Raw genomic sequence first — 23,561 nt, 5'->3', positions numbered from 1 at the left:
TGGAACTGCAAAGATTGACTATAGCATGTGACACTAATGCTAACTACCTTACCATGGTCTCTCTTGGCCCCCCAAACTAGCTTTGTAACTTGATGGACAGCAAGAGCCAGGACAGGGGGTTTTAATCACTGATATTTTATCCCATTAGTCCCTCATCACCTTGGGAAGGCAGGACAGTGAACTCTGGCATCCTTGACTTACCTTTGCTACCACTTGAGCAACACAGCCCAAACAACATCACTTTCAACAGCCTCGTGCTCTGTATAACATACTGAAATTAACTGCCCCAACCTCCAGCCTCTAATTGCAGAAAGAACTGCAAAGAAAAAAACTTGAGAGAACAGAAAAAACAAAAAAAAGTCTGGAGAGCTTAGCAGGACACAGGGGCTGTGTCCAAAATCACGTCCTATTTTTTTATAGTGCACTTCATAGTGAATATGCCATTAAGTTGTAGTGTTGTCCAAATTCTGAGTGAGAATTTTTATGACCTGAATAGTGCACAAATTGTATCCCACAATGAATTGTGAAAAATAGGGAATGACATCGGTCACCTGCCCAGCAATATCTACCATCATGCTTCACAGTTTAAAGCTTTAACAAGCAGAAAGTGACATTTTGCGGCTCCAGTACATGACAAACAGATAAGAGGAGAACGGTAAGCTTGAATACAGGGAACAGAGACATGGAGCAGTTCATATTTTGAGTCTTTTCTTTTTTATATCAAAATATATAACCTGTAATAAAGTAGTAAAGAGTTTTAAACAGAGTAATGTTTTTCCCTATAAAGATTGCAGACACGAGACCATCATCTACAGTCATGTGCATTAGTTTTAAGCATGTAGGGTGCTAAGTATCTATCACAGGGTCTGATGTGCCACAACCCAGCGCAGCCAAGCAACACGTCATCACACGTGTTGCTAGGCAGACAAGGTCATGCTCAACAGCATTTTTTTTGTCCGGGCACTTTCACCCCTGGCAATACATGTGGAATCCATCAGTGGTTTTCAGGCCTTTGGGAAATCCACAGCACAACCAGGGGCTTGTGACAACCCTACTACCTGCCCAGATGATGCCCTAGGCTGTTTACATCCATCCCCTGTTCCATCCTAAAATTATGGACTTTGGTTTTTTTGTTTTTTTTATCAGATTATTTTCCCAAGCCCCTGGAAATATGCCTCCAGAGCATGACAATGGTTGAGCAAATCCCACTTTTTTGCCTGATGGTGTCCTTGGGTAGCTTACTTGTCACATTGTCATACCTTACTTCAGCCTCAGTTTTTGGGCCAAACATGCCTAGAAGTTTTGCACAGTACTGTACATGCAAAAAACAAATGATACTGTGTGAAAAAAATTATGATTGTTTTGCCAAAAAGTCTCAACCTTTATGTTTTTATCCTTTTAATTTTCTGTGATAATTAATTAAGTTTTGTGTCACTGAAATTTTACCATTATTTTCTATTCCCCAGCTAGAGTCATGTATATCTACAAGCTATTGTTGCTGCAGGATGTTGTTGTCCATGGTCGGAGTAGTGTCTGAAATAGTTTTTGTATTGAGCAGATGAGTCTTCTGTAGACAGCTCATGGTACAGTGGAAAGGGAGCAGGGTAAGATTGTGTGATTCAGGGTGGAAGGAGTGTTGTCTGTTTGTAATGTTAGTACAGCACAGTAATGCAATTGATAATGCACAGGCAATTGTTGGCGTACATGTGCAAACAGTCTGCAGAGCACACACCTCCACTGGTGTTTCATGAAATCCTTTATCAAAATGCTTTTGGTCTAAAAATAACGACGTTTATAAGGCAAGGTTTACAGGAGCACAGGAAGTGATTTTTAGTTGAGCTACATTAGGACAGGAGCAAACAAAATTCTCTTTCTCCTCTCTGTCTATGACACATACATGCACTCTTTTTCTCTCTCTTACCTCCCCTCCTCCCTGATTTAAGATGAGAAATGATAATCAACTATTATCAAATAGAATCAGGATATGTGAAGTAATGTTCTGTATGCGTTTAAACAAATGAAGATGGGCCTTTATTGTTATTTATTTCTGTGTTATGCTTCAATGACGAGCGCCTTCCAGCAATGGTTTCACTTCACAAGAAGCTTATAAAAACATTAAAGACTACTTCAGCACCTAAATTAACCACCAAGCACCAGTAAATTTCATCTATATTTCAAATCCAAAAGGGATAAAGATAAGTTTGAACATTTTTTAAAAACCTTAAATGGCTTTGATTGTGTCTGCCATTGCTGCTGCTGCAGGATGCAGCACATATGATTATCAATAAACTTTTTAAATAGAGATTAAATCATTTAATAAATTTCATCTCAACAGTTTGACTAAAGAAGACCATACCACGGTGCCAGCCCTGTGCCAGCTGTGCCGTGCTATGGCTCCAGGTTATATGCACCAGTTTATATGTGGGCTTGTCGTTTTCCAGATTGGCCTGGCATCATTACCAGGAGTTCTTTAATCACTTTCATTGCACCTTCATACACAGGCAGTGGTGCTGCTGGTGGAAATTGACACATACTTTAGAGGCATTTATTATGAAATTGCTCATGACATGCATATTTTAGTGTCTGGATCTTGACTATAAAAGGTTAATTACATAATTTGAATGTAAGGTATGAGTGTATGAACAGATCGTTGACAGTATGAAAAATGGCATTTTAACTGTGAGTAACTCTAAAATTAGAATACACTGTTGTGATTTTATGGGGTAAATCTTTGCTACTATTTTTAAAATTAGTTTCAAATGTCCCATGGCACAGCAGGTATGTCTGGTAGCACAGCCAGTGTTTGAGGTGGTGCAGCTGCAAAAAGTGATACTGTATGAAATAAATAATATTTAATCCTCTAAGCTTCTAATAAGGTAAAGGAGCTATCAGACATAAAAAAATAGATTATCTGCAATTTTGCTGAGATGGACAGGTGGCCTTTCCATGTCAGGTGGTACAACCAAGGTAAAACTGCTAAATTTTATTTTACCCAAATTCTTTTTATTAAAAAAAAAAAAGAAAAAAAAGCATGTCTGCTTTCTAACAAGAGCAAAAGTAAATTTGATCATTTAATTGGAAATGAGTTGCAAGGGTCATGTGACACAAGGAGTGTGTCAGGTAATCAATGCATGTCACTATATGATATATTTACATGATTTAAAGGGATACTTCAACATTTTGGCAAATTCGCCCATTGCCATAATTCCTATAGTCTTAGTAATAGGTTCATTTCCTTTAGTTGTTGGTGCAAGCTATTTTTAGATCGCCGCTGCCGAGTTTGGACCTGCTGAGCCAACTCAATGTAAGCAGACGGTATTCCGGCTTTCCCTCATCAAACTCATCAAATACACAATCCAACAACTCCAAAACACTCTCGTGGACAAATTGTGACCTGTACATTCACCACGCTATGAAATAATCATGTAACATTACGAGACGGAGATGTTTTACAGCTAAATGCAAAGCTGGAACTAAACTCCAGTCATGGCTGCTGCACTGTGTCACTCCGCCCAGTGGTCTACTCAAGAAATAGTTCCGAGTATTTGCTTCATGTGTCGTAATGTTACATAATTACACGTTATTATTTCATTTCATAGCGTGGTGAATGTGTAGGTCACAACTTGTCCACGAGAGTGTTTTGGAGTTGTTGGATTGTGTATTTGATGAGTTTGATGAGAGAAAGCCGGAATGCCGTCTGCTTACATTGAGTTGGCACAGCAGGTCCGAACTCGGCAGCGGTGATCTAAAAATAGCTTGCACCAACAACTGAAGGTAACGAACCTATTACTAAGACTATAGGAATTATGGCAATGGGCGAATTTGCCAAAATGTTGAAGTATCCCTTTAAAAACCAAGTGCTGGATGCTAGAGGAAGAATAGGAAAAGCCCTCTGTTTGTTTGCACTGAGGCTGTTGCCTGCAAGTTGCAATGACCAGTAAAACGTTGTTCAGTATTTTTATTCCTCTGCACCGATGACAGCTGAGGCCAGAGGTATTATTTCACCAGCTTGTCCATGCAAGTCATTCTTGTGAGCTCAAAAACTCAAGAAGGCTTTAATGGATTAAATTTTGCACACATGTTCACTCTTGCTGCAGAATGATATGATTAGATTTTGGAGGTCATAGGTCACAAGTCAAGGTCATAGGGAAGAGCATCACCTGCTTTAGAACATAACATCTCAATAATGCTTTGGAGGATTTTCTTCCAACTTTGCACATGTGTTCACTCCCACTCAAGGATGAACTGATTAGATTTTGGAAGTCAAAGACTAAAGGTAAATATTGTTTGACATCATGGTTGGCCCTTGCTTATAACAACTGTACCACAGAAAACACCTGGATCCATCTTCTGGACCCGCCACTCTACTTTCACTGTCCTGTAACTGGACACTTTGGAGGCGTAGAACTGCCAGGCTTCTAGTTTTCTAAATCATCACATATATCACTATCACAGCTTTCCTTGACTTACAGTATCATGATATGATATTTTCCCCCACCTCTACTTATTGCTGTGAAAGTACTAAAATGGACCTAATAAAGTGATCTTAATATGCTACTGGTAGTTATTTGTGGCTATTCCTTCATGTTGTTGTCCTATTCCTTGATAGTAAAGGGCAGAAGAATAATCACATTATCCTGTTTGAGGTGTAATAGATGATCTTCACACATTTTAATATGTGGATTGCTCTAATAAACAGGATTAACATCATGTTAACATAGAAAATACTAGGTACATATTTAGTGACAGAAGGTACCAGAGGTCATGCCCAGAATCCACACAGGTGAATGGTGTTCAGAGCAGTGAGTTAAGTTGTATTTTCTCATTTAAAAAGTATTGAAATCAGTATGAAGATATTTCTGTTTGCCTACAGCTAGGGCAAATCCATATTTAACTCCTGCCTGTCCCTAATTTGAACTTGAGATGAGCTGATAAAAAAATGGTAGAAATATGAGGTTCAGCCTAACTCGATAATAACAAACACACCACACGCAGACTACATTAAAGTGTAGCCGCCCACTGCGCCTGCTGCCAGGATGCTGTAATGCAGAAGTGTTTGGCAGATGTTGAGCAGAGGCTTATATGTAATGCGAGGACACACTGACAGACTGTCTAAGGATGCAGACACCAAACAGAGGTTACATAACTCCCCAAAAATTACACTCATGTCTACAGAGGCCTGGCCAGTCCACCTGAAAACTCATCCCAACAAAGTAATATGTGGCCAATAAAAGGGAAGAGACTTATTGGGGGGAAGATCATATCCAAACTTTATGGCCAAAGCATGAATATTTAATATGTGATCTAGAACATACCTCCCCCCTAAAACCCACTGCAGCCATGTGCATTACTATCTGTATGGGCCATGGTTTTACTCTGACAGAGCACACCCTCGCCCCCTGGGTCCATTTCTGAGCAAGGCACAGCCCAGAGCATCCAGATCATGAGTTCAGAGGTTTACAAGAGAATAAATAGAACACGTAAACAGTCTTAGATTGGTTTGTTGTTTGTTTGGTGCCCTTTTAGTCATGATATTAATATAATTATGGGTTATATAATCAGCAGTCAGTATGTTGTGATGTATTTTAAAATTGACTGGATGCTCTGTGAGTTCCAATGTCTGAATTCTGGTTTTGGTTGGTCGACATTGTTCAGCATGACACATGCTGGAAGCATCTCTATTAGAAACAGACGCAGCATGAAACTGGAGCAGAGCACCACACTGGGGAAGGTACCGAAATGAAGCACTGTTTTGATTGGGCTCTGTAGGCTCTGATGTTTTTGCACAACCTACTTTTTGGCACTGACCCTCCAGTGAGGAACCAAGGATGCATAAGATAGTAACTCAGTTACTATGATAACAAGCTAGCAATTTGGTTGCATTCTACAACTTCAGTTCCAAAAAAGATGGTCAATAAAAACAGAATGCAATGATTGGTAAATCTCAAAAATCCAGATTTTCATTATAATAGAACATAAACAACATATCAGAGGTTGAAGCTGAGAAATTTTAACATTTCATAAAAAATATTAGCTCATTTTGAATATGATGGCAGCAAATCTCTCTAAAAAAGCAGGGATTGGGAAACTAAAGGCTGGAAAAGTAAGTGATACTATTTAAGTTAATGGACAACATGTCAGTAACATGACTGAATATAAATGGAGAACTTAAGAGAGGCAGAGTCTCTCAGAGGCAAAGATGGGAAGAGGTTCACCAATCTGAGAAAAACTGTGTCTAAAATCGTGGTACAATTTCAGAAAAAATTTCCTCAGTGCTAAATTGTGAAGACTTTGAATATCACATCATCTACATTAAATGAAGCTCAGTGTTAGTTTTTGCAGGACACACTAGTCATCCGCCCAGCTAAGATCAGCTGACAGCCAGGTGATCCCAATTATCATCTCCCACAGCCAATCACAGCTCAATTTTCCAACACAGCAGTGTTTTTAAAGATGACGTACTTCTCACTAATCTCTGCTTGCATTAATGCTGATGCACCACATTGCTGCTGGCAAAGCTTAACCCCCTCCACTCCAGCCTCCTCTTTTATAGCATAAAGCTTGTTGCACACTCATATTCAGATTCATGCTTCTAAGGATTCATTGCTTTTGAACTAATTTTATTGTGTTCAGTACGCATTGAAATTAATGTATTTATCCATATTAGGGTTTCTAGATATGGGCTCTCGTGAAAGTCAGAGTGTGCTGCTTGACTCACCAAGGAAGCATCTTTTGAACAGAACCTTCTCTGCCAAGTAAAACTGTTTATCCATTTTGCAATAAATGGTAGAACGTATACAAGAGTGTTCCTGACCGAAATAATATCATTTAAAGATTCAGAAAATCGGGAGAAATCCTTGTGTAAAAGGGACAAGGCTGAAGGTCCAGTACGGGTGCTGGTGATACTGGGGCCCTCAGGCAGCACTGCAGAAAAGACAGGCTTGATTCTGTACTGGAAATCACTGCATAGATTCAGGAACACTTCCAGGAACCATTCTCTGTCAACATGGCCTTGTCCTCCACAGAAGCCATATGAATGCAATCCAGAAATGCTGCCATCTTCTCTGGGTCAAAGTCCATTTTAAATGGGCTGATGCAAAAGGGAAAACTGTTCTGTGGACAAATGAATAAAAATGTGACATTTTTTTGGAAACCACGGCTGCTGTGTCATGCAGACTGAAGAGGAGAGGAACCATACATTTTTCATCAGTGCACAGTTTAAATGCCTGCATGTCTGATGGTATGGGGTTGCATTAGTGCCTATTCTCCTATCCAGACAACGCCTCTTTCAGGGAAGGCCTTGACTATTTAAGCAAGACAATGCTAAACCACATACCACATCCATCACAACAGCATGGCTTCACAGTAGAAGAGTCTGGATGCTGCAGTCCAGACCTTTCACCAATAGAAAACATTTTGAGCATAATAAAACAAAAAAATCAAGCATGGAAGACCCAGGACTGTTGAGCAGCTAGAATCCTATATCAGACATTAATAAGACAACATTTCTCTCCCAGAAATTTAGCAACTGGTCTCCTCACTTCCCAGACTTTTACATGCTGTTGTCAAAAGACAAAGGGATGCTACACAATGGTAAACATGGCCCTGTCCCTACTTTTTTGGTATGTTTTGCTGCCGTCAAATGTAAAATGAACTAATATTTTTCCATGAAATGTTAAAACATCTTAGTTTCAACGTCTGATGTGTTGTTAATGTGTTATTGTAAATAAGATATGGGCTTATGAGATTTGACAATCAGCATTCTAATTGTGTTCATATTTGACACAGCGCCCCAACATTTTTGGTATTGAGGTTTTAGTTTGTTTCCATTTTTGTAGCCTACAGAAAACCCTCGTACTCTCAAACGTGTTTTTCTTCTACCTTTGGATCACATTGACGAGAAATATAAATGTGTTGAGGTTCTGAGTACACACTGCACTGCAGGTGGAAGAACATTTGTAAATTTTCTCTATATGGCATTCATTTCATCCAACATCTGTAAGGCAATCATTTGTGAAGTCTGAAACTTAACCAGTTCATAACTGTCTCAAGTATTGATTTACACCTGCTCCAAGTCCCAAAATACCCTATTCTTCATTCCCTTCACCAAAAACATCACCTGTAAAAGAAAAAAATTCTTAAAGTCACTCTTTTTCCTTTAAGAAGATAAGTAACAGACTACACAATAGGACTGCTTCATTAGAGCAAAATCCATAATCATGACTATGTGGATTGATACTAAGATCAATCAATAAATCAGTAGTTATGCCTTGGGCCTTTTTGGTGGGAAGGGCAGAGCACAGTTTGCTGTAAAGGAAAGGAAGGAAGGCTCCATTTAACATGTGCCAAACCTGTGAGAGACATGGCATCAATCACACTGATCATTTAATCTCAGTTATCTTGTTTTCATGGTCAGGGGAAGCCTGAATCATAATTGAAATTGCAACTCAATTAATCACCCAGTCCAAACACACAAATCGTACCAATATCATGCCATTATCAAGTCTTTTTAAAAATGTTTGCAATACAACTGTGTGCCTGGCTTTCATTACAGACATTCTCATAGCCACCAAAGATGCAAATCTGATATGCTGTAACTTCTTTTAGTTAAGATTTTTAAAGAGAAAGCAGATTTGTTTTTTTGTCACTTTGTTTTCTCATGTATTAATTTTTAGCTCCTCGTTGTGTAAATGAAGTGACTCATTTGTTAGAGGGAGTGAATTATCAATGTTTTTTTTCAGGGGATGTTTTGTCTGGTCCCTGGTGTACTGCTTCTTACCATCATGGTTGTTTGTGTGTCTTTGGCCCCTGCAGGCGGTCTACATGTTCTATGCCCTGGCGTTGGTGTGTGACGACTACTTCGTCCCTTCGCTGGAGAAGATATGTGAGGTAGGAAACACTGCAGGTCATAACTGCACTACAGCCGAGTTTATATCAGCTCACAGGAACACTCAGAGTAATGCTTGGTGATGTTTTTCCTCTAAGAATCGTGTTTTTCTGTCTCTCTTTTTCCATCCAGCGTCTTCATCTGAGTGAGGATGTCGCAGGAGCCACCTTTATGGCAGCGGGCAGCTCAGCCCCAGAGCTGTTCACCTCCGTCATCGGTGAGACAAACACAAAAACACATGACAAGTCTTGTAGCATGCCAAACATTTTACTAATTTATATAAGAGTTATATTTTCCAAAGGAAAGCAAAATGAAAAGCAACATAGTAATAAATCACATCTTTAATTTGAAGATATCAAATAAACTAAATGTAAAATCTGACACACACACAAAAAATTAAACGAAGTCCGAGTAAAGTTTGGCTACTGATGTGAAAACTAACACAATAACTTTGTTGTGTGTTGTTGACTTTCTGTTTGGATACAGTGCTGTTTTTATTTTGAAAGAAAATGAGGATAAAGGGTAGATCGAAGAATATGACATAAACTTAACCACAGAAAAAAAATGTTGTTATGGACTGGAAAGGAAATAAGAGAAGAGAAAAATAAGAAATGTTTGATAACACAAGGTGCAGATGACTTTTGACTTGTTCACTGAGCTGTCTGTAAGTTTTTTAGAGTAAAATGAGACATTAAGGAGCAGTGGTGGACTTATTTTAAATCACTGTGGCTGAAGAGAGCCAGTGCTGTGGCTTCAAAGTGTGCTGAAAGGAACAAATGATCATGTGATTAATGCAATTAAAAATAAACAATGCACTAATTATGGCCTTTAATTGAGTTATTCTTGAGGGTTAATGTTGTTTAGATTAGTTTTGAGCTCAGAATTACCAAGTTATCACTGTTGCAGTGTTAATTTTGTCAACTAAATCTATGACCAAAAATAAATGTCTTTAGCCTTTTTCCCACGAGAAAGACTAGACTAAGACTAGCCAAAAATAGATCTCTGGGATCTTTGATGACTTAAAGTAAGTTTAGTTTTCATCAAGATGACTAAAAGTAGACTAAAATGTAATTTAGTTTTCGTCAGACATTCAAAATCCATGATATTTCTCCACTGTGAGTAAATCTGTCAAAATACAATGCATATGTTGCTTTTCTGCCTCTCAGCTGTAGAAAGCATTAACCCAAGGTTTTGCATCGTGCTTAGAACACAATACCATGATTTGGTCCCAGATTCAGGCAAGACAATAAATGCTTTGACTAAAAATGAAGACTAAAATTTGAGGATTTTTTATGGATGAAAACTAGACTACGAGTTTTTGAGTTTTTTATCGACTAAAACTAGACAAAAACAATAAAGATAGAAATGACCAAAAGGCATTTCATCTCAAGACTAAGACTGAGACTAAAATTAACAATACCTTACAAAATTGACTCTCCACAGTTGCCATGTTCATAGTTTATATCCAACACATCAGATAGCTGTGTATAGCTTGAGCGCTCTGGTGCGCTGTCTAGAGGTTTCCTCCAGTAACACATGCAGACGGCTGTATTCACAAAAATGCTTGTGATGCTGCTAGACAGACTGAAACAGAATGTATATCTTGAGCCATAGTTTTAATCACTGTGCTCAATCACCACACATTTGCAATAGTAAAGGACAGTGGCATGTAAGTTACTGTGTGCTTGGGATGGGCTTGATCACTATTAATACTGACCTAGCCCTGGGGCCCTTTACACCTGCACATGTGCATTCAGGCTTTAAAAAGTATTAACTTTGGTAATGTCCTCAACCCGCACTGCTCTCCTGTTCAGAGGCTTTAATTTCAGAAAACAATGAGGATACATCGATGGACCTGTGTTTTCTTTGTGATGGTACTCCACATATCACTGCAGTTCTGTCTAATAGTCATTCATCTATTTGATGTGTTGCCTGAAGCCAGAGGTTCTCCACAGCCAATTTAAAGAGAGCTGAGTCTCTTAGCTCTGATGGTCTTCTCCATGTTTTGTTCTTCACAAGGATGGAGGAATCCTGGCCATTGCCAACCACTTTTCCAAATGTTGCAAAAATATTAATGCAATTTAAACAGTGTGCAGGAGTTTACCTATATTTTTTTTGGTTAAAAGCAATAAATTTCCACATGTTTAGGTAGTCTAGGTAGTCTATTGTCGTTGCAGTGGTATCAAACAAAAAGAAGCTCATTATTCCCATATAGAGTAAATATTTTAAGTAGATTATCTTGTAATCAATGAGCATATGTTAACAGTTCTTACTGTCAACTGTCTTTTCACTAAGCATCAGGTTTGGCAATTTGCTTTTCAAGATGATTCCTTCAACATTGCATTCACCAGTTGCCTGATGAAGTCAGAAGAAACATGTGTTGTTATTTTGACACAACATAAACTACACATTAATTAACAATACTGTCTTATCCATTATCTTGCTTAAAATATTGATATATTTTGATTTATTTCCCAGTCTTATGCTGTTATAAACAAATGATTTTATCTTTTTTATGTTTCTACTGTGCAGGAGTTTTCATAACTAAAGGTGACGTCGGGGTCGGCACCATTGTGGGCTCAGCAGTGTTCAACATCCTCTGCATTATTGGAATGTGTGGGATATTTGCTATCCAGGTACAGTACAAATGAGCTGACTAGTTCACCATTTCAGCATCCATTCAGACTTTTAGCAAGTTTTAGAAAAAAAAAGAAACAGGGATTTTTTATCCCTTCAGACCTTTAGCAAATTTTGCAAACATATGGAACTATGACGTTTGCATCCATTAGAATAACAGTAAAAGCTCAAACTGTGACATACTGCAGTAGTAATACAGAGACAGGCAGAATTCACAGATATGTATTGGCTAAAATTGTTTCTGTTTTTTTGGACACAGGATAATTTTTTGCAACTTGGATTTTTTGGTTGTAAAGATAGGAGCTATGCACTTAGGGGCACAACTGAAATGACTGTCAGCCTGCACCCACGTCAGCTCCACGTCTTTGTTTGTAGGTTGACCAAAAGTTATTTGGAGACAAATTTCTCAACAGCGGTTATGCACTGATGTCAGTATCAGTGTGAAGCATGCCAGCTCAGTCGAGTCGAGGGACAAAATACCCTGAAACACAGCTGTCTGCTCAGAGGGTAACGAGGAAAAACAGGAGGAAAATAGATGAATACCTGCTTAGATTAAGGATATTTTTGACCTAACAGAGATCCATAGTGTTAATAAAGACACAGTGAAGCGTGGACATTGATATGTAGTCATAAATTGAGTTTCCTGACATTTACATTGATCTGATTTTATGTACAGTACTCAAAGCAGAGCCTGAAGAAACATCAGCCCTGTGTATTATTGATGGGTGTGAAATCTTTAGACTACATTGGAATTAATGTTGAATTTTTGGGTTTCTATGAAGGTTTAGATAAACTGTTTCTCCATGTTCCAGGGATCCATTTGATTCTTTTTACTATCTGTAAAAGATTGCTCTGTTTGATTATATGGTTTGTAAAAATTCAGCCTGTATTCAAAATCAGATCAGGTACCCTGTACCCAGACTTTGTTAAGTTAGTTCGTTTTAATCACTTGATAAACTGCCCTTACTTCCTGTTTATTTTTAACAACTTTCATATTATGTTGCTAGTATAAGCTTTTACTGGGTCAAACAATTTCAATATTTCAATATTTCACACTGAAATTAAGCCGTTTACTACTAGCTCCCCAGTGAGTCCTTTCACCAGTATGCACTTTCTGCCACTCATGACTGTAGCTGGAGCTAACACTGACTGTGGCGTCATGTGCATACCCTGTATATGTCAGCCACCATATAATGGCCTTAAAAGCCTTTTTCAGTAACCAAATGACTTACATCACTCAGTCTTCATCCAACACTTTCTACTATCTTTGGCTGATACTACACAGTTCAAATTAAAAATCCCTGAAACTACTCTCCTCTCTCTCTCTGCATTTTTTGCAGCTGCAGTGTGAGAGAGTAAATGCTATCCATCCTGTTCACTGCTGTAATCCCACAAGGAAAAAGAGAAAAATACTTGAAAGAATTTTAGTTAGATTACATGTTATGTAAGACCAAAACAGACACACACACTCACAGTGCTGGCTTTATCTTGTTAGCAGTGCACAGCAGCAAGTACCTTGTGGGATGTGTTACTCAACAGGACAAAAAATAAGTTTTTATCACTGTCTCACCCTTCTCTCCTCTTTGTCGCTCTGCCTGTGTGTCTTTCTTTCAGGCAATACGTCTGTCCCGCTGGCCCCTGATGAGAGACTCCGTCTACTACACCTTATCTATCTCTGCTCTCATAGTGGTAAGAAACAACCTCAGCATGAAAACACAAAGACTAATCCTGAGATATTTACTGGTTTTTAGTTATATGGGATTATATTCATATATTAGGATGTATAAAGTAGTTATGTAATGATGCCAGATCAGTGGAACCTGCATTTTATAGATTCACTTCTTTATTCACCTTATTCCCTGCTGTAGATTTGATTATGGGTGAACCGTCCAGTGATATCAGTCATGTGCCCTGGAGGGCAGAAAGAGCGTAGGACAGTGTCCGCTACCATTGACCACTATGTGGAGCTGCAGCATATGCTTATTGATTTTTTATCTTTTTAAAATGACGCTGTTTATATCACCTGACGACCACAGAAAAACAGAGATATTAGTATAAACTAGGTGTGTAACAGATACAGAGATCATGGTTCGGTTCATACCTCGGTTTTGGGGTCACAATTCAGTACGGGTTCGGTTCATCAATAAAAAAAAAATACGAAGTCTCTGATTTATAATTCTTGATGTCCCTCACCTGTTATTATTATTTTCATCATCATTTTTACCTTTTACTAATACTAGTGCAGCTAATGCCTTTGTTAAATGTTTGAAACATTCATTTGAATCTATCAGTCCTGTGCTCCGTCTCGTCTTATTAAGAACTGTCAGTGTTAGCTGATACAGCCTGCGATATGTTAAACATAAGACAGAAAGTGGAAAAATGAGCAAAATGAAATCAAGAATGAAAACAATCTAATATGTCATGATTTAAAAAATTAACACAATATATAATGTGAGTTAAAATGTGTGCTTTTTTTAGGGCAATATATGATATATATAAATGCATAAAGTGCCCAGTCACTTCATTTTTAATAAAAAAGAAAGTGGTCTCGTGTAAAATCCTGACTCGAGTTCTTCAGTGAGGGATCCCAGACTAGCTCATGTAAACACAGGAAGGGACATTGCAACGGAGTCTGGACAGCACATTTGTTGTTGGCGTTCTTTGCTTTCACAGGTCCATGAATAGTCTTTAAAATGTAAAAGCAGCAGTAATGTCAAAGAGCTCCTCTGCTTTCACACACAGTGGCTTTTAAAAACCCTGCAGTGTTAAAGAGAGGAAAACAAAAGGCCAGCAGGTCTCGCAGTCGCTGCCTTCCAGGCAAACGGAACAAACACCATGGAGCTCCTGCTGCTCTCCTCTGGAGTGGACTTTTCTTGTACGTGTTTTTTCACATGCCAGGACGGCTACGTCCTCTTCTTCGTTAGTAGTTTAATAGCAGTTAGCAAACACTTACCGGCATTTCTGCAACCTGGATCAACAGTAAATACTGCAATATTTGTTTTATTTCCTCCCTTTTTTAATGGTGTGGAAGTAGTGGTCGTGGGACTACGTGCACCAAACCGAACTGCAACCTTTCGGGACAAATACAAAAACTGTTACACCCCTAATATGATCTGTAGGTTTTTGGCACTTGTGACCATTTCACAGCTATAACTCTAGCTATTCAAATAATCGAAACAAAACTTTAAAAAAAAAATTAACGATACTAATAATAAAGACAAAACTGGTTAATATACATTGATAGCAACCAACACTGCCGTCTTCTTCTTAGTAGGGCACAACAGAGTGAAGCTAACATTAGCTAACTAGCTGCATTTTTTTTTTTTTTAAAGGAATTGACCCTCAATTTAGCAAACATTAGTTAATCTGTTTTTACTTTATTTCAAACTAAAATAAATGTTATGAGGAATCAAATAATTTGTATTTTCCACCATGTCCTTGCAGAGATCTGGTGCCTGTTGCTCCAATCCTGGTTTAACTTCTTACCTAAAAAAGCTAAATTTTAACATTATAAATGCATTTTAGTCTCGATTAGTTCAGGAAACACAAGGCCAGTATTCAGTGAGGAGGTACCAGAATTCATGCAAAGTATCATGGGAGCCAGGAATAAAGTGGATAACATTCATATAGCACCACTTTCTTTTCTAGTGTTGTTAGCAAAGGAATTCATGTTTACTATTTTCAGATAAAAGGATCATTTTAAAGTCACTGATGTTCACGTCTGTCATTTTCTTTCCTTTTTTTTTTTAATTCACAGTTCATCTATGATGAGAAAGTGGTTTGGTAAGCCTGCTTTATTTAATCATTAAAGTTAGGGATGTATGATATTGGATTTTTGCTGATATCCGATATGCCGATATTTACAGATTCATTTTAGCCCAGACCGATATCCATACCAATATTTAAATATGCTTTTCAGACAAGAAATCTCTGTCCTTTTGGACAAACTTTAAGGTTTGCAGATGACCAAGGAAACTAACTTTTGTCCTTTAAAGCACTTTAAAGTTTAAAGAATGAGAATAAATAAAGAAAAAGACCTCAACTGAAAGGTCTGTTGGTTCAGCCTTAAACTCCACTGATTTATTAGTATATATGGACAAAATTTACAGTCCATATATGCTGAAATACACAGGCCCAATAATGGATGTGAATATTGGCAGAAATTTTGATATCTGCCACTCTTTGCCTTTTTAAGCTAATATCTGATACAGATACCAGACCGAAAATATCGTGCATCCCTAATTAAAGTACAAAATAAGAAACAATTACTAAAACAATTCATGATATAAACTTACAACGTAAAATGTTAAGAATCATTTTAACCTTTGTTTTCCAGGTGGGAGGCTCTCACGTTGATCCTGATGTATTTTGTCTACATTTTAATCATGAAGTAAGTAAAGTGATTTTATTTCTGACACAACGGTAATCACATCTTGTTGCTTTCGTTAAAGAATTAATGAGAAGTCATTCACAAAATGAGGATGCTTAAAAATAATGAAAACATATTTGATAATCTTTGATGATTTCAAGAAACACAGGGCCTGAATTACTAAATCTTGGAGTTTTAGTTAAAACTATGAAACTTGAGAAAAACCTATAACAGATTCATGATGTGTCCCTAAACTGCTAAATATTTCACACCTGTGTTCTTATGTTGATAAAAGTCATGCACTTGTATACTGGGTGCTTGAGCATAATTTCACTCATTAGCACAGAAAGCACCCTTTAAGTCTTATGCAGGGGGGAGAGACTATAGGGCCACACAGAAGTCGCAGAAGAAGGAAAAGAGAGGTAGAGAGACATCTGAAGAGATGCCAAGTTTAAATTAAAATTTTCAAACGATGACGCAGGCAAAGTAAGATTCACTGAGGTAGATGTGAAGTGGACATAGTGCTGCTTGACATGAAACAGGCTGAATAAATGACATGATATTTTATAGCATCAGCCGTGGATATTAAATATATGCAGCAATACATCTGATTATATCACTCATTCACACAGCACTTTCATCATCAATGTACGTCACACTGCAATCAGGGTGAAATGCACGCCAGATGAAGAAAAAAAAATCTGTGGGAAAATAAGTGAAAACTAAAGTGCGATACTGGCTGTATGTCATACGTTTCAAACTAAAACTGATTTGATGGAAACCTACATTGATTGTAAAACTGACTTTAAAAATGGAGCATCATTTGACCTTTTTTTTTGTATGTGATTTATTTCGATATTTTCAAGTAAAAGTTTTAACGCATGCAAACACAATGGTCACATGGTACAATAAGCTTTTGCACAAAATATGCATTAAAAACATAGGGTGGAGACCTGTGATGTAGACATGATGTAGACATTGGCAAGGACTATATGGGTGCTATTAGGGTTATAAAAATGCAACCAAACCTGAAACGGAAACACAGCAAAGAATATTTAAAAAGAAAAGAAAATGAGTAAAAATCTAAAGGATATTTGAAAGCAATAACATATAAATATTATGCACATACCACATGCTTTTCACATAGGAAAACAAGGCTCAACAATATTTATGTGATGTTGGTAAGATGGAGTAGAGAGGGTCACTCAGGGCCTGTCAGATCCCTCTAACTGGGTGCTGACACAGCTGGCTTTAAAAAATGTCAGTAAACTGTTAAATTTTGTATCGAGGTCTCAAAGAGGGTATCTGATTTTTGGCTGACCATTGAGGTCAGCCCTACAGATGGCTCTGTCGGTGTCTGAGTGACTGAGTGATCCTACTTTCAGAGTCATACCGTACAAATTGGTTTTACTTGTACTGAAAGACCTCAGTAATGGCTGCCTCCACTGCTCAAAATACCTCAGATATAGCTGAAGCATTGCGTCTGTTTTACGAGAACTAATAGGCTAATAATGAACTCAAAACACCTGCAAAGGTTTCCTGAGCCCTTAAATGGTCCCTCAGTCTGGATCAGTAGTCTACACAATCATGGGGAATACTGCTGACTTGACAGATGTCCAGAGGATGATCATTGACATCCTGAACAAGGAGGGTAAGCCACAGACAGCACTGCTAAAGAAGCTGGCTGCTCACAGAGTGCTGTATGCAAGCACATCGATGGAAAGTTGAATGGAAGGAGGGCTAGGGGTCAAGGGTTAGCGATGTTGCCTCTTAGCAAGAAGGTTCCTGGTTCGCTTCCTGGTCAGGGCCTTTCTGTGTGGAGTTTGCATGTTGGTGTCACAGATAAGAAAAGTAGCAAATGTCAGAATTTTCTAAAAATGATGAGTGGATTTAAGGAACAAATTTCTTCTTATCAATAGTAGGTGAATGAGGCCCAGTGATTTTTCACTTTTTGAGCTTGAATAACATCTCCTATTTTCCTGGACTTCAGTATAAAACTGTTTTCTGATGATTGATTTCTGCTGGATGCCTGTTTCAGGTTGAACTCCTATGTTGTTCGTTTTCTGGAGCGGCGGAAGAAGAACTCATCAGGTTTGAGAAATGGAGCAGCAAGTAACGCTGAACTTGACGATGGTTGTGACGCCACTGCTGTTCTCCTGAAGAAAGGTACACTCTGTCAAAATGACATTTAACAGCAATATGTGGACCAAGGATGGCTGAACTAATCTTTAAAATCTACAAGTTAATCTAAAAGCAATAATCTAAACAGTTGTTTTCAGTCTTTTTGCTGAGTTAAACCGCCCTGCTCAGCCTCTATACCTTTAGCATAATCATTACAGTGAATGTAGAATGAAAGGAAGAGTTTATAAGTTCATGGATCTGTTGTCTTCAGTCAAAACTGCATGTCTATGTTGTGTGATAACATATCTGTATGTCTATTTGTGTCTATTTGTATTTTCTCCAGCAAACCACCACAGGAAGCCTTCAGTGCTGATGGTGGATGAACTACTGTCAGCATACCCTCACCAGCTCTCCTTCTCTGAGGCCGGTATGAGAATCATGATCACCAGTCATTTCTCCCCCAGAACGCGCCTCACCATGGCCTCACGGATGCTCATCAACGAGGTAAGGATTCACCTCACCAGGAGGAAAACTGCTTCTTTGATTGGACAAGGGTAGAAAAAAGGGTTGCTGCCATGTACAGTTTGAAGCAGACTATGTTTTGTTTCTCTCGGAGGTTGAAGGTGTTTCAGACGGCTTCTTTAACAAGGTATACAGGTGCCGTGGAGGTCACAGCCTATCATCAAGTTTTAAAAAGTTTCTGTGTGATCTTCGAACAGAGAAACAAGTCTTCTTCCACTTTTGCTGAGCTATCTGATGGAGTAATTTAAATTTAGAGCTAAATAGCAAATAACTGCAGCACACTGAGCAGGTTTAAAGTGGCCACTCACACAGTTTGAACAATAATTCAGGGGCTGACTTTATTGATTTTTCATGACTGAAACCTATGCAGGTAATTAGTAGTTCATAAGACTGATAACCAATATCAGTAAAACAGCATTTCATAATTATATTGGACAACTGGGCTACAACTACTGATACATGCAGATGTTCACTAAATGTTACAGATGGTGAAAGTGTCGCTCATTATCATGAAGGCTAATCATGGTAGCACATGAATGTTGGACTATAATTTTATTTTAAATACATAACCTCAATCACTAAGGTAACTTTAAACGTCATCTCAGTCAAATAAGTTTGAGAACAAAAAGTAGTTGGTCTGTGTCAGGGCGTGACATTTACGCACGGCAACTACCTAAATACAGCTAGACTTCAGCCTTAGCAGATACAAGTGTGACTCCAGTTCAAAAAAATGCTGCTTTGGTTGATCTCTATTTTATATTGACAGATTTGATATTTAAAGGTGTGGAGATGTGCATCTTTTGGTGAATTTGTCTTTCAATAATACAGAGGCAGCGTCTGATCAACACACGGACTCTGACCAACGGTGACTCTGATGTCCCGGTGAAAGGAGGAAGTAGGCGGGGCATAGAAAACGGCCTATCAGGAGCTGAAAGGGCTGTTGGCGGTCGACATGATGACCGAGAGGGGGGCAACGAGACGGAGAACGAGGACAACGAGAACAATGAGAATGATGAAGAGGAGGAGGAGGAGGATGGAGAGGGACCATTTCTTCCCTTTGAGTGTCCAGGTACCACAGTGGTCATTTTTACACCAAGTCCTCTCTTTAAATCCCAAATGAACTTGCAATTCAATTAGAAGAGTGGTATAAGAGTGGTTGGGAACATTCCTATCTTGAGGACACTGAAACAAAGTGCACCAAAAACCAGTCTTAAGTTTCAAGTCCAAGGTGAGCTTTAATATTTCAGGGGATGTATCAAGGTTAAAGGTATCTTTATTAGTACCCAAAAAGGTAAATCTGCCATCCAGACAGACACACCAAATAAACAACACTGATTCACAGTTCAAGACAAATTAGACAAAATACATTAAAAACCAACATTAAAATGTCAAAACAAACTTTGACGACAAAACCAAGTCATGATAAAGTGCTTTTGAAGATGTCCATTCTAAAAGAATTTATATTCCATTAACATGCATCACCTTGTGATATTAAAGTGCTATAGCTGCAGGTACAAAAGTGCTCCTGTAGTGTTTAGTTCTTCCTTTAGGAGCAGCAAAGTGACAGCCAGAGCGAAGAAGATGAAACCCAGAATTTAAAAGTTAAAAACAATCATGGAGAGCAGAGCTTGCCTTACGCTGCAGCTAGCATCAGAAAGATAAAATTACATCAACTTTTACTGAGCTTGGTCCACACACAGGGTGTTGAACTTTCTCCACAGTTGAAATCAGATTTGCTGATAAGTTTTCAATGGGACAGAGAGCTTAGAGGTGGAAAGCTTTTAGGATTTTAGGAAGCTGGCTGGAGTTCAGTCTGTATGGATACTTTATTTTTGCTTTTTTATAAAGAGTTATGGACAATATAACAAAACAAACATTTGGTCATCTTTATATTCCATATAAGTAAAGTGATGGAAATACATGCCAGTTCATTCTATAGTTTGTTAATCACTAATCACAGTAGCAAAAAAAAACAACAAAAAAAAAAAACACGTTTTCTAATATTGCGAAAATCTCCCTCCATTTAGGTTCAGTGAGAAAGTGATTTTCTCCATGTTTTCAATTTCAGTTACAATATCTGTCCAGTCAGTTTCTGTTGGAGGTTTGGTCTGTTACTGCTTTTTTCCTGGTTGCTAATAATATCTTTATCAGGCATTTATCCTGCACTGAAAAATGAGCAGCAATATTCCCTAGATAAATTGTTTGGAAAGAACAATCAACCTCAAATCTAAAGATCTTACTCATTACTTGTGTTACCGCTTGCCAGAAAGGTCAAATTACTGGGCAGTTCCAGAATATGATAGTGGTATGCAAGCTGTTCTCCACATTTACTCTGACATAGACGTCTTCTGTCTACGCTATGATTGGTTTGAGGGATGTTACACCCACAAAAGCCAGTGTGTAATTATTATCCAACTCTTTGCACTCTGTGCCTCGCTTTGCCCCCGGATTGTGCACCATTTAGATAGCAAAGTGTAGGTGAACACACCCCAATCACGTTGCACCATGCACCCTAGACAGCATTCTTTAAGCTGTCTTTATCAAGTGCAAAGTGTTTAGTGGTGCAGACAACACAAATTGCAAAACGCACTGTAAACATATCACTCTGCTTCAAGGCTGGGCAATAAAACAAAATTTAGATTGAATTGTTATATGTCCTACTGAAATTTTCAAATCGCAAAAGGTGTAATATTTTTAACCTGGAATATTTTTTAATACAGTTTAATAGTATCTTTTTGCAGCAGCAGAGATGTTATGCTCTACACATCATGCAAACATTCAATGCCAATTTTTTAAAATAGTTTAAAAAAAAGTACTTTACTTCTTTTAGATTTCTTTTTTAATCAAAATGAGAATGTCGCTAAAAACGACCTCTTCAACACAACAATTCGTATTGCATTTTCTGTATGAGCCAGAATATTCATAGTTAGATTGTTTTCAGCCCTCTGCACCCTTAAGCCCGTTGGAGACTGGATGCATATGACCGACGTCTTGGCATACATCTTGAATGTCAGTTTAAAGGAATATTTTGAGATTTTTGAAGTTGGGTCGTATGAGTTGCTTGGCTATAGTAGTGGCATTAGCCTCCAGTGATTTATGTGAAAGTTGTTCCCATTGTTGTTACGAGCTCAGAGAGATCCGCGGCATAATGGCTGTAGATGGGAACGTTTTACTTTGTTTGAAGGTTTTGAGCTGGAGAGACCCCGAGTTACCTGGTGGTGTAGGTGTGGTAAATGCGAATCCATGCCCAGGATCTCTCCTGAATCGAGGTCTCACCTGTTTTTTTTTCCACGCAAGGGCCATATTTGCCTTGTTGTAGCAAGCACGTTGGTAGAATAGGTTTACAAGGTGTTTCTTGATGGCCAAGATGAAGACCACAAGCTTTAACGCACCTGTTTAATGAAGCTGTTCTCCAAACGTGTACTATGAGGGAAGCTTTCTGTTTCCACACTGGTAGAATATGTCACAGAAAAGATAAAAACAGTGCATTTCTGGTTTATGCTTTTGAAAGTAAATGCCTGGTTTAGCATTTATTTGGAGAAACTCCTTTCGTTTGTACAGAATGCTTGTATTTTGAATAGACACACTTACACTATACACTGAATGAAGTCCCTTGTAGAATGGCAGGGCTCTGACAGCACACCGGCTAGCACAAAGCAAACTTGTGACTAGTGTGAAAGCCGCAGAAGCCGGAGCAGACATGCAGCTAAACACAGCTAAACACACAGCCAGTCTGAAACAGGCTTTACTCTTATCCTAGTCAGGCCAAAAGACCTCATCCACATCAGCTGTGATGTCCCTCATTAATCAGCCAATAGAAAAGAAAAAAAAAAAAACTCTTTATACTCTTTATAACCTGGGTTGCTTTACTAAAGCCAGTGTTTCTGGAGGATCAGTGTGCTAAATAATGAAACTCCTGTTCAGAGATTTGTACAGCCATGATTTATAAAGATATTTGAGTGTGACAGACTGAGTATTGTTCAGAGTTTAGAAGTTTTGGTTTCTGTGTGTAAAAAAAGAGGAAACACGGTAAAAACTTAAACGTAATAAGAAGTTATAGGAAAATAAGTTGATTTAAAATCTGAAGCGAACTGATAATATTTATTTTAGTTTTATCTATAGGGAAAAAACTGATTAAAGGAAGAACCTCGTCTTTTTCTATCCCTTTTATCTCTCACTTTTCACTGAGTGAGCGTTTCATGCTGATCATCAGCAAGATTCTTATCAAAGCAAGTGTGTTCAGATACGATGGTGTATTTGTCAAAGTTAAAATCTTAATGTTTTATCAGTTTTTGTAGTGTATTCATTTTTATCTCTTTAATTGCAGCCTCATTATTTATCTTCAACTTCCATTTTTTTTAAATCCTCACATTATTTGTTCATAAGTCACACTTTGCAGTGATGAAATCCTGTAACGGTGCATGAATTACTCATGTATGATATTCAAATTAATTCAGTGTATGCATGAACAATAGGGTGCAAATGTCTCTGCTTTTCAAACATATTTAGTCTTAAATAGAGCAGCATAGGCCTTATTAAAAACTGATAAACCATAAAGACGACTTGTGAACAGTGGACGACGGTGTTTGCTGTCAGAGGATATAGTCATCTGTGTTTTTGTCCTTCCTTTCTGTTCACTACATCCATGTGTCTTCATCTTGACACTGTGTTTTCCCTTGTGTGTTTGCAGCGGGCGTATGTAACAAGCTAAAGTGGCTGTTAGCCTGGCCCCTGTGCCTGCTGCTGTACTTCACCATCCCCAACTGCTCCAAGCCTCGCTGGGAGAACTGGTTCATGCTGTCCTTCGTAGCCTCTACCCTGTGGATCGCCGCCTTCTCCTACATCATGGTTTGGATGGTAAGAGATGGATAAAGGCAAACTGACAGAGATGTAGAAAAAATGATGCTACACAGCCATAGCTTTTCTGATTTTTCTGTCTTTATCCCGTTTGCCTCTATTGACATTACAGCTGGAGAAAGACAGGACACGTGGGGGATACAGTAGTGTAGACATACAGTACATCAG

The 23,561-nt window shown here is 38.3% G+C and overlaps 1 protein-coding gene across 1 annotated transcript in view; it reads left to right on the top strand.

Moving 5' to 3' along the window:
* slc24a3 (solute carrier family 24 member 3) overlaps positions 1-23,561 on the top strand; it is a 173,850-nt gene that overhangs the window by 136,338 nt on the left and 13,951 nt on the right. Inside the window, exons 4-13 of the mRNA XM_041789827.1 lie at positions 8,815-8,889; positions 9,020-9,104; positions 11,420-11,523; positions 13,139-13,213; positions 15,282-15,307; positions 15,861-15,914; positions 17,932-18,059; positions 18,358-18,518; positions 19,365-19,605; positions 23,227-23,393. Coding sequence (XP_041645761.1) covers positions 8,815-8,889; positions 9,020-9,104; positions 11,420-11,523; positions 13,139-13,213; positions 15,282-15,307; positions 15,861-15,914; positions 17,932-18,059; positions 18,358-18,518; positions 19,365-19,605; positions 23,227-23,393 — 1,116 coding nt within the window. The remainder of the gene's footprint in view (positions 1-8,814; positions 8,890-9,019; positions 9,105-11,419; positions 11,524-13,138; positions 13,214-15,281; positions 15,308-15,860; positions 15,915-17,931; positions 18,060-18,357; positions 18,519-19,364; positions 19,606-23,226; positions 23,394-23,561) is intronic.

This window comes from Cheilinus undulatus, linkage group 6, assembly GCF_018320785.1.
Source record: "Cheilinus undulatus linkage group 6, ASM1832078v1, whole genome shotgun sequence".
NCBI lineage: Eukaryota > Metazoa > Chordata > Actinopteri > Labriformes > Labridae > Cheilinus > Cheilinus undulatus.
This window is presented reverse-complemented; position numbering and strand designations above follow the sequence as displayed.